Here is a 12,429-nt window from a genome sequence, read left to right as displayed (position 1 = left end):
TGTTGAAGGAATGAATAAATGAACAGCATATTGTGACTTTCCCAAGATGACAGCCCATATCCAGCCCCTGGCTGTAAAGATAAGTACCTCTAGTACATGCTTCACCACTGCATCTGTAGTTCCAAATAGATCAACCCCAGTTATTCCTCTCACATCCGATTCCACTGCACCAGGGGACAGGTTTTTTTTCCTTAGACCTTTGAAGGGATAAGGAGCAGGATGAAAGATGTAAACATAAATGTTATCTAAAACAGCACAGTACCAGAAACACAGAAAGTACAGTGAAAAAGAAGAGAAAAAGAAATGGAAAAGACTGAAGAAAGAAAACAGACTCAAGAATTCCTATTTCTAAAAATGTTCAAAATATTGAAGTACGTTCACTATCTTCTCTTCTGCTCCCTTAGCACTTAAACAGATCCATTACTGGAATTTCTTTCCAGAGGAGGGTGACCCAAATTTCTGGCACACTTTAACCTCTTCTTCTGCAAATCTTACCTCAAGAGGTGTCTGCTTCAGTTAACGCCCACTTTCCATTCTTCAGTGTTCTTGTGTTCTTGAAATGTGGCCCCAAATGGTAAACATTCAATTTCTACTCTCAACTTCATAAAATTTATAGCAGCTTTTTTCCCATCATTTCAGAAAATTTTTCCTTTTTTTTAAAGACTAGTCAAGTGCAGCAGTGAGAATGGGGAAAAGAGTGGAACAAGGAGTTCAATCTGTAACTGACTGTGAACAATCAACTGAGATAACTCACTATCTTCAGACTAGGCTCAAGAATCTTTAAAGGAAAGCCATTTGAGGCAGGCATGGTGGTTCAAGCCTATAATCCTAGCACTTTGGGAGGCCAAGGCAGGTGTATCGCTTGAGCCCAGGAGTTTCAGACCAGCCTGAGCAACATGGCAAAACCCCGTCTCTCAAAAAAAAAAAAAAAAAAAAAAAAAAAAAATTCGCTGGGTGCAGTGGCGCATGCCTATAATCCCAGCTACTCGGGGGGCTGAGAGATAGGAGGATGGTTTGAGCCCAGGAAGTCGAGGCTGCAGTGAGCCATGATGGCACCACTACACTCCAGCCTGGGTGACACTGAGACCCTATCTCAAAAAAGAAAAGCCATTTGAAGAGGCCACAGCACAGTGTTTCTCAACTTGAAGCCTTTCAACAGCTGATGGGAGAAGTTCCAAATGGGTTACAGAAACTAGGCCTATTAAGGACAAAACAGCTATTTGGTAGAAAATAATGTAAAACCACAACCCATGTAAAAAAGTGTACTCATGCCTACTACTTGACTCTTGGACAAAGAACAAGATAATTAAAACTGTCATGTCCTTTTAAGTTCCTGCTTAAAAGGCTGATTATAGATTTGAATACTTGGATTTTGCCATTGAAACCTTTGGAGGCTAGTTTTACTGGGAGGAATTAGGCTGTAACTTAAAACGAAGGAAAAGACACCAGAATAATAAGTCTTATTTGTAGAGGACCCACGTATATGGCTCAAGTACAACTATCTTTATTATTATTATTATTATTTTTTTTGAGACAGAGTCTCGCTCTGTCGCCCAGGCTGCAGTGCAGTGGCCAGATCTCAGCTTACTGCAAGCTCCGCCTACCGGGTTTACGCCATTCTCCTGCCTCAGCCTCCCGAGTAGCTGGGACTACAGGCGCCCGCCACCTCGCCCGGCTAGTTTTTTGTATTTTTTAGTAGAGACGGGGTTTCACCATGTTAGCCAGGATGGTCTCGATCTCCTGACCTCGTGATCCGCCCGTCTCGGCCTCCCAAAGTGCTGGGATTACAGGCTTGAGCCACCGCGCCCGGCCAAGTACAACTATCTTTAAAAGCTATTTGTGCTACAGTCAGAACCAAAATTATGATAACACTACTACTATCTCACATTCGAAAAGTACTTTGCAGTTTTCAGAGCGTATGCTATGTAACTGGATTCTGATAACAAACCTTTGGAATGAGCAAGCAGGTAAAACTGTAACAGTTTGTAGATGAGAAAAAAAGAATTGAGATTAAAATCCTATCTTTTGAAGTATTTTAGGGGGAAAGTGGAAGATGAAATTACCCAGCACTTGTAAATGTTTTAAGAAAAGATAGTTATGTATAATGGAAAACCAAAACTCTTACTGAAAATAAAACCTAAAGGCTGGGCGTGATGGCTCACGCCTGTAATCCCAGCACTTTGGGAGGCCGAGGTGGGTGAATCACCTGAGGTCAGGAGTTTGAGATCAGCCTGGCCAACATGGCAAAACCCCGTCTCTACTAAACATACGAAAATTAGTCAGGCATGGTGGCGCATGCCTGTAATCCCAGCTACTAGGGAGGCTGAGGCAGGGGAACTGCTTGAACCCAGCGGGCAGCATGGCGGGGGGGTAGAGCAGAGGTTGCAGTGAGCCAAGATTGCACCACTTCACTCCAGCCTGGGTGAAAGAACGAAATTCTGTCTCAAATTAAAAAAAAAAGGAGGCTGGGCGCAGTGGCTCACGTCTGTAATCCCAGCACTTTGGGAGGCAGAGGCAGGTGGAACACCTGAGGTCAGGAGTTCGAGACCATCCTGGCTCAAACAGTGAAACCCTGTCTCTACTAAAAAGACAAAAATTAGCTGGACATGGCGGTGCATGTCTGTAATCCCAGCTACCTGGGAGGCTGAGGCAGGAGAATCACTTGAACCTGGGAGATGGAGGCTGCGATGAGCTGAGATCGCACCACTGCATTCCAGTCCGGGCAACAGAGTGAGACTCCGTCTCAAAAAAAAGGAAAGAAAACCTAAGTCATTTTAAGCCTAAACTTTGCCATCTGTAGGAAAATATAAGAAGTTTAATAACCACATTTATATTTATTGTTTTAAAACGGTGATATATCTCTTTTGTTATAGTGGCACCTACATTTTAACACTGGAGAAGCAAGAGCTTAGAAGGCCACAACAATTTTAATTATTTTGTCCTCTGTCCAAGATGATCATTTAGCCAGTAGGTAGACAGAAATAAAGCTGATGCTTTACAATATATTCTCCCAAAGGTTCATAAATACTTTATTGCTGGGATGCCTCCTTTCACTTATTACACTTGTCCCTTTAATAAGATCTGTCAACTTTTTCTAATGAGTCTGGTATATGAAACAGATTCAAAGGAAAATACAAAGATAGACAGCAGTGAGAAACTTCACCTCCAATAAGCTTCAACAAACACATTAAAAGGAAAGCTGTATGACAGAATGGAAGGCTTTGTTGCATTTGCGTGTAATGATCCAGGAAAAGGGGAAGGGCAAAAACAGACAGATGAATGGTGACAGGCAGTGAAAAGATACTTAGAGAAGAAATATTTGAGCCTTCAACAAGCCACTTGCTAGGACTGAACGACAGACGGAAAATTTCTACAGCAGCTACCCAAATCCAGAGGGAGGAGAGGACACTCTCAGAATGGACCAGTTTGATGCACACCTCCCAATACGGACCAGGGAAAGCAGGAAAAAGAGAGGGATGATAACAGGATTTGGCAGCAAATTAATACTTTTTTAGTAGCCATTTCAAAGACTGAGCCTGAATTACATGGGCTTGACATGCAAAGGTACAAGCCTATTAAAATAATTTAACTGTCAGTTTACTTGGGAGCTCAAGCTAAGAAAGTAACCTTTTATGTATAGGTCTGTAAATACATTCCCTTTTAAACAAATAGTTTTTGCCAGGCTAACACAAAAGATTCAGGTTAAGCTAAGCCCTGTGGGGCTTAATCCCCATGGGAGAGGTATCAAGAGATAGGTTTTCCTTTAAAGATCTCTATATTCTCTTATTGCTTAAATAACTCAGAGAGTGTCCCTTTCAAAAAAAGATAGTCAAAAAAATTAGAATTAGTCTTCTAAATTTGGGAGTATTCATACTCTTATTCAGAACTAACTTCTCCATTTTGGAAATATAAGCACTGGTCTTTAACAGATAGGAAAGCTAATTCCTCTTCCTGTTTTCTGACTTATTTGAACCCAATAGCAAAAAAGAACTCTGCTGAAAAAGAATATGCTGATTTCTAGAGAAGGAAAGCATAAAAGTCTAACCCAAAAGCTTCCTGCACTTTGTTAAATACCAAAGCATCTCCTTCCACTCTGGTTAAGGGGTTACTGGAAGTCAAGAGTTGTGGGTAAAGAACAACACTTAGAAATGGTAAAGACAGCATTAACATTAGTACAGCAAGTTAGCACAAAATTCTCACTACCACATAAATAAAGTACAGCAATTGCAAGATTATTATACAGTAATCCATGCACTTCACACATTCAAGAGCAAGTATAAACCCCATGGTGTCACACTCTCTCCCTCTCTTCTCTGATCTAGGGCCCTTAATTTTGATGTAAAAATGTTCTCTGTCTGCAAAAGGTAAAGAAAAGTATTTCGTGCCTTGAGCATTTCATGATCACCAATAATCCAACCACCTGATTGCCCCCAAACTGCACTGGCTAGACTGCAGGGAACATGCTGGGCTGGCATCAGGTGGCACAAATGTTACTCTTAGAGCAGAGCCCTTCTCAACCTGGTGTTCTGGAAAAGAATTAAGTCTTAATGCCTGAAAGCATCAGTTTAGGTATGTAATAAATTCTCTATGATCTAGAATAGCATTAGCTATATACCATTCTTGGAAGAACTATGGAAACAGCCACTGAAAGTACTTTCTTTTTTTTTTTTTTTGAGACGGAGTCTCGCTCTGTCGCCCCCAGGCTGGAGTTGCTAGTGGCCGGATCTCAGCTCACTGACAAGCTCCGCCTCCCGGTTTACGCCATTCTCCTGGCCTCAGCCTCCCAAAGTTAGCTGGACTACAAGCGCCCGCCACCTCGCCCGGCTAGTTTTTTGTATTTTTAGTAGAGACGGGCAGTGTTCACCGTGTGTAGCCAGGATGGTCCTTCGGATCTCCTGACCTCGTGATCCGCCGTCTCGGCCGCCCAAAGTGCGTGGGATTACAGGCTTGAGCCACCGCGGCCTGGCCGGAAAGTCTCTTCGTATAGCACCTTAATTCTCTCACAAGCAATCCAGGCTTGACAAAGGGCTTATTCTGGATAATTGCTGGCGGGGGCAGTGGCTCCATTGCTATGTAATCTCCAGCACTGTTGGAGGCTGAGGCAGCCAAATCACTTGGGAGGTCAGGACGTTCGAGACTAGGCCTGGCCAAAATAGTGAACGCCTGCTCTCTTACTAAACAACACAAAAATCTCAGCTGCGGCATGCTGGGCACTGTGCTTGATAGTCCCAGATACTGGACAGGCTGAGGCAGGGTAATCGAACCCAGGAGGATGGAGGTTGTGGGAGCTGAAATCAATGACACTGCACTCCAGCGCTGGGTACGGTTGCGGTAACAGTGAGACTCTGTCGTCAAAAACAAAAAAACAAAAAAAATTGCCCGATCAGCCTGGGAACAGCATGAATTGGGATCCAAAACCCCATGCAGGCTCCTATATCCTGAGACAGAGAAGTGCTTTGAATGTCGTGGCAAGTGAAAAACCACTGGACAAGGCCATTGGTGAGGCTTACTGGGAGAGGTAGATGCTAAGCTCCCTGGTGACTGCGTGAGGAGACGGACACGATTCACAGTGCCTGTGTCTAGCTCCTTCGCCTGTTGGCATGGCTGTCACATCTGGGTGTACTGTCAAAAAAAACCTTGTCAGTCTGATGAAAACGACTGCAATGGCAAGCGCCTTAGGGCAAGGACGAGTACAACTGGCCTATCTCCAAATACCTCGGTTTATACTACTCCCTTTCATTCTGAGAGCCTTTGAAAACGATGAAGACAGCCTGATCCTAGAGGTTCTACTCTACAATTGCTCCATCTCCCCTTGTCTTGTTTCTATGCTACAGGTTAACCCTAAACAGACCTGCTATTGCAACATTCCCAAATGCTGTATCCCAGAATCCCAAATTTCATCTTGCTGTTCCAATTAAGGTCATAAGACAACAGTGCCATTATGCCCAGCCCCCCATGCCACAATGGAGGTTGAAGAGTTACCACCCCCGCTGTACAATGCAGAAGATGACTCCTTTATTACAAAGAACCAAACAAAGATCTATGGAGGGGGGCCTTCCTCGCCTTCATAAATGAAACATGTTTTGTAGTCCAGTCCAGCTGGACATTTCAAAGAACTCAGCATCTCCAGAAGAATTTCTAGGAAATTGAATAGAAAGAAACACAGGCTGGGCATTGTGGCTCGTGCCTGTAATCTTCGCACTCTGGGAGGGCAAAGGTGGGCAAATCACCTGAGATCCAGGGGAGCTTGAGACCAGCCTGGCCAAACATGGTGAAACCCTGTCTCTACTAAAAATATAAAAAGTAGCTGCCGGCACGGTGGCGACATGATCTGTAATCCAAGGTACATGGGACGGTGGAGGGAATGCAGAATCGCTTGCATCCAGGGAGGCAGAGGTTTATAGTGAGCTGAGATCAATGCCACGGCGCACTCTATCCAGGGGTGGACAGAGTGAGAGCTGTCTCAAAGAAAAAAAAATAAATAAAAAAAAAAAAAAAAAAGAAAAAAATAACAAATACTAACTGGTCATGGGAACTACAGCATTTAGAGTTTGATTTTCCCTATCCACCACGAAGCACTTCCATCTTTTCACAGGTATTAGTCACTCTCTCATTTAAATTCTCTAGGGTAGCACTTTCTTAGATTCTCCTCTATATAAGACTAAACATTTACAATCCTTGGTCTCAAAATAAAAAGATATGTAAACTGTAACAAGAGGAATTATCCCCTATCCATAAATCTATAAATTGTTTAATTTTCTAAGTCCTAAATCTGTCCATTAAAAGGTATTCCGGCCAGGCGCGGTAGCTCAAGCCTTTGTAATCCTAGCACTTGGAGGCCGAGAACGGGCGGATCACGAGGTCGAGGAGATCGAGACCATCCTGGCTAACACAGTGAAACCCCCCGTCTCTACTAAAAAAACTACAAAAACTAGCCGGGCGAGGTGGCAGGTGGCCTGTAGTCCAGACTACTCGGGAGGCTGAGCAGGAGGGAGAATTGGCAGTGAAACCCAGGAGGTGGAACTTGAGGTGAGCTGAGAATCCGCCACAGCACTCCAGCCTGGGTGGACAGAGCGAGACTCCGGTTCTCAAAAAAAAAAAAAAAGAAATAAAAAAAGGTTATTCCAGGCCATCCGCCACAGTGGCTCACGCCTGTAATCTCAGCACTTTGGGAGGGGCAAGGTGGGTGAATCACCTAAGGTCTGAGGAGTTCGAGACCAGGCCTGCCAACCATTGGTAAAACCCTGTCTCTACTAAAAAATACAAAATTAGCTGTGCGTGGTGGCACACACCTGTAATCTTAATTACACAGGAGGCTGAGGCACAAGAATCGCTTGAACCCAGGAGGCAGAGGTTGTAGTGAGCCGAGATCGTGCCACTGCATTTCAGTCTGGGCAACAGAGTGAGATTCCATCTCAAAAAAAAAAAAAGGCCAGGCACAGTGGCTCACACCTGTAATCCCAGGACTTTGGGAGGCCAAGGCAGGCGGATTACGAGGTCAGGAGTTTGAGACCAGCCTGGCCAATATGGGGAAACCCCGTCTTTAATTAAAATACCAAAATTAGCCAGCCGTGGTCACATGCGCCTGTAGTCCCAGCTACTCAGGAGGCTGAGGGAGGAGAATTGCTTAAACCCGGGAGGTGGAGGTTGCAGTGAGCCAAGATCATCGCACCACTGCACTCTGGCCTGGACAACAAAGCAAGACTCCCTCTTAGAAAAAAAAAAAAAAAAAAAAAGGTATTCTGGACATAAAAGTCACCAACTCCTAGAACCCAACCATGCTCCTTGCACTAGAAGAAAAGTAATACAGAGATTTTACTATTTTTAAATAAAGCAACAGGGTCCAACAGTCTTGTTTCCCTGTATTAATCTATTCTAAAAATTTCTTTTGTCATAGATGTATTTTTTTCTTATTTGTAGTGCAAAGCCTGATTCTTAATCAAATGTCCCAACAGTATATAGATTTTAACTAAAAGCTGATCTAAGTAGAGTTAAAATTTCTTCAAATCAAATGAATTTTCTAGAGTTACCTCTTTTCTTAGAGAAGACTTCCAATATGAAGAACGATCAAAGCAGATTCAACACCCTCAGAAACAAAGACGCTATTATAAAACAGAATATTCTAAATTTTCCAGTTCTAAGTCAACTTTCCTCACTATTTTAAGCAATTGCAGTTTTGCAGCAGACATGACCAGGTTGTCCCCTGAACTTGGGCAGCTCACCAGAAATATCCCAAACGCGCACAGTCTGGTCCAGGCTGGCTGATACTACCAAGTCTTCTGAGGGGTGGAATTGAGCACACATCACATAATGGTTGTGCCCTGTTAACACACTGCAAAAAAAAAAAAAAAAGACAATACCAAATTAGAGTTGGAAGTCAACAGACTCCTAAACTAAATACCTTTCTCCATATTCAATAAATGCTTATCCAATTATATTTTTATGGAGACAAAGGTAGGTCATCCTACCAATTGTGAACTAATAATAATAAGCCCAGTCAGCTATTCAACAACAGTTCTCTTCTTGCCTCTAATGCTTTAGTATTTAAATATTACTAATTTCAGAAGAACTGAGATTGCATAGCTCTCCTCTCAAAAATATTTTATAATATCAAAATAAATGTAATCTCAGTAGTTCATACTGTAAATTATCTGTGAGATTTTAGTAAGGTATCTCTTTTAAAGGCCAGCACTTTATTTATTATTATTATTATTATTATTATTTTGAGACAGAGTTTCACTCTGTTGCCTAGGCTGGAGTGCAATGGCACAATCTTGGCTCACTGCAACCTCTGCCTCCCCAGTTCAAGCAATTCTCTGCCTCAGCCTCCCAAGTAGCTGGGACTGCAGGCACGCGCCACCGCGTCCAGCTTATTTTTGTATTTTTAGTAGAGATGGGGTTTCACCATCTTGGCCAGGTTGGTCTCGAACTCATGAACTCAGGTGATTTGCCCGCCTTGGCCTCCCAAAGTGTTGGGATTACAAGCGTGAGCCATGGCGCCAGGCCAAGGCCATCACTTTAAATGGTCCCTAACTCTTCATGGAAGGTTCTATGTAAAGCTCCAGCTCCAAACACAAAATAAGACAAAGGTCTAGACCTTGACTCGGGTTTTCTGGGAAAATAATTGAAAACCAGCTAAAAGTTCTTGTTCTAAAAGGCTGTATGACTTCTCTTCCTGGTAAGAAATTACTGGAAGATCCAGATTCATATATGGGATTGCCTTTACATTTATTATTTTGCACTTAAAAGCATCCTACAAATACAATCAGTAATTAATCAGCCGACATAGCCATTTGGGAAGGGAGAAGATTGTTGTAAGAGAAGCTGATTATGAAAAAGTAGGAAAAATGAAGACTCTTTTTGAGCCCTCTGCCTCCTGCTTTACCAAACACAGGTTCTAGATTGCCAATTCCACACTCGGATGGTCTGATCATCTGAGGCACTCAGAATCCAGGGATATTCCTGAAAGATATTCCAGACAAAGGCTTTAAACATTAAACAAATTTGTTTTATCAGCCTCTTGTAATCATTTTTCTCTAAAGAATTGCATTGCTTAACAGCTTAGCTACATTAGCAAAGGGGCTGCTGCTTTTGCTACCAGGTTAGCTGTCGCCTTTTCTCTACCACTCTAACGGCTTTTTTCAACTTCGGCACTTTCACCTATAAGACTTAAGAATGGAAGCCAGTCAGAGGCATAATAGATTCTCAGAGGCAGATAGTGACATATACATTTACATTTTCTTCTATATGTGTGTATGTGTGTGTATTTATATATAGTTAATCATGTAAATTAAGATCCTGTGAAAGATTCTTCTACCTTTAACTCTAGGATGGGAATATTATTTTATTGTCTGACTTCTTTCTGTCCAGTTTCAAAAAATTCCCAGGTCTCAGCAACCAAAGCAGAAAGTAACATGTAAAGACAATTTAACCTTTTTGGAATCTGTAAGATTGTTGAGAAAAGGAAGTATTTCTTATTTACACTTCCTTCTTACTACACTTGCTAAGCTTTGTGTTAAACACTGAGGATAGACGGTATCTCTATCTTCAATACAGAGATAGTACCTCTAACATCAGTATTTAGCACAAAGCTTAGAAAGTATAAGGCATACACGTATTTACTGAGCTAGTAAAATGAAAGAAAATAAGGTTTTTCATAACTTTCCAGGTAGATGGCAACTTGTTCTAGGCAAGGATCTTCAGGAAGTCCTTTATGGCAATGACAAACAATTCCTACTTAAATTATCTTATTGAGTGGTTATCATTCTGAAATGTTTAAATTGTAATTTTCTCATTCTCTCCTATCCTAAAATTTTTTAATTAAAGAAACAATGTATACTCAACCAGTAAATTATTGTTTATTTCATCATATTCTTTCTAACTTAATTCAAAGACTTAATTTACTGGCAATCAAAGAATAGTATAAGTTAATGCTAATACACAGAATTATAAGGAGATCCTCTCAGGTTGCAAATGGATTCAGAGGTTGGGAGTCTGTAATCTCACTATCTAAATCTACTATGATACCTGGCAGCTCAAAGAAAATAGTAAGCCTGGCTAAGGGAACAGCCTCCACCAGACCCAAAAATCCTAGGATAGACGGGTATGATTGTTAATATTTCAAAACGTTTGTTAGCTCATCAAAATGGCATCTTAGTCTGATCTTCCAGACACACCTACTACTTACTAATAATACCCTACATGGGATTAGCTGGCAAATTTTTGTTTTTTGGTTCAGCAAACCTGAAATCAAATCCCTACTTTTCCCTACAGAGAAACAATGACTTCCCATAGAATCCACTGAATCCAATAAAATTAAATTCAGTACAATCCCAAGTGCTTCCTTTTGCAGAAAGAAACAAAGCAGAAAGGTCAATACCACACAGATTGTAGAGGAGCCACTCCAAAAACAACTCTGTTATTAAGACATGGGTTCTCAAGGATCAAATAAAGATTACTATGGGGAAAGTAAGAATGCTCCAAAACTAGTGCCACCATGACTACTTACATGATGAAAAAACGTGGTGCGAATATAATCTAAGTGCCCAAGCAATGTGAAAAGACAGCGCCGAAGCTTGTAATTCCAAACCTGCAAAGACAGAAATCAAACTAAGAAACAGAAATATACCTATTGGGCCTCTATAGAGATAGAAATATGTATATAAATATGGGTTTACATACATATTTGTACTTTGGTATTTCTAAATAGGTAGGAACCTTGGTAGGAAGCCTTAAGATTTGAGGGAAAAAGAACAAGAATGAAACTATAAGTCAGATAAACAATGTGGGGTTGGGATGTGATTAGGGAAAAGATAAATATGAAATTATTGAAGTTTTTCAGGCTGGGCGCAGTAGCTCATGCCTGTAATCCCAGCACTTTGGGAAGTCGAGGTGGGAGAATGAGACCACCCTGGCTAACACAGTGAAACTCCATCTCTACTAAAAATACAAAAATTAGCCGGGCATGGTGGCATTCGCCTGTAGTCCCAGCTACTCCGGAGGCTGAGGCAGGAGAATCACTTGAACCCGGGAGGCAGAGATTGTAGTGAGCCAAAATCATGCCATTGTACTCCAGCCTGGGCGACAGAGTGAGACCCGGTCTCAAAAAAAAAAAGAGAAAAGTTTTCTTTCTTTGGGAAGAAACCATCTGTATTTAGTAGCGGGAAATATTTAACCAGGGCTTGATTTGACACTCTTTTTTCTACTGCACAATTGTGCTCTCAGCTTGAATACAGGCCCCTTAATGCTTTACCCATCACTTTTAAAAAGTATGACAGGCCGGGCACGATGGCTCATGCCTGTAATCCCAGCATTTTGGGAGGTCAAGGAGGGATCACCTGAGGTCAGGAGTTTGAGACCGGACTGGCCAACACGGGGAAACCCCGTCTCTACAAAAATACAAAAAAAATTAGCCGGATGTGATCCCAGCTACTTGGGAGGCTGCAGCAGCAGGATCACTTGAACCGGGGAGGCCGAGGTTGCGGTAAGTAGAGATCGCACCACAGGACTCCAGCTTGGGCGACAGAGAGGCCTGATCTCAAAAAAAAAGTAGAACAGATAGATACCATGACTCCAAGGGAAACAGTAATATACGGCATCAGCTTCTTAGACTCCTAACCTGACGGCAAATGATGCCCATACATATGTGGTCTGTACTCAACTGTCAAGCAAACAGACTTTAACTTATTACATGGAAAATACAAATTGCTCAGTAAGGCTGAGCTAACCAGAGAAACAATCTCATATTCAGATGTGAAGTTGAGTCAACTACCAAAGTACTAGGCATCAACGAACACAACTGAAGACACGAAAACCAGGAGCATAAATACAAAACAGCTTATCTTCCTCATTCAGAAAATCCCCTAAAATGTACAAAAATAAGAGACCAGATGCATTTTCTTTTATTTCATTTAATTTTGAAAATTTCTT

The 12,429-nt window shown here is 41.9% G+C and overlaps 1 protein-coding gene across 2 annotated transcripts in view; it reads right to left on the bottom strand.

The window, feature by feature from the left end:
* COPA (coat protein complex I subunit alpha) overlaps positions 1-12,429 on the bottom strand; it is a 53,979-nt gene that overhangs the window by 34,860 nt on the left and 6,690 nt on the right. For both annotated transcript variants that reach the window (XM_017864852.1, XM_017864853.1), the window contains exons 4-7: positions 11,009-11,089; positions 9,386-9,462; positions 8,223-8,332; positions 88-197 (exon numbers count right to left, since the gene is read on the bottom strand). In XM_017864852.1, the coding sequence (XP_017720341.1) occupies positions 88-197; positions 8,223-8,332; positions 9,386-9,462; positions 11,009-11,089 (378 nt within the window). The remainder of the gene's footprint in view (positions 1-87; positions 198-8,222; positions 8,333-9,385; positions 9,463-11,008; positions 11,090-12,429) is intronic.

Source organism: Rhinopithecus bieti, unplaced genomic scaffold (assembly GCF_001698545.2).
Source record: "Rhinopithecus bieti isolate Rb0 unplaced genomic scaffold, ASM169854v2 scaffold_77291, whole genome shotgun sequence".
NCBI classification, from domain to species: Eukaryota; Metazoa; Chordata; class Mammalia; order Primates; family Cercopithecidae; genus Rhinopithecus; species Rhinopithecus bieti.
The sequence above is the reverse complement of the archived record's forward strand: the minus strand, read 5'-3'. Positions and strand labels throughout refer to the sequence as shown.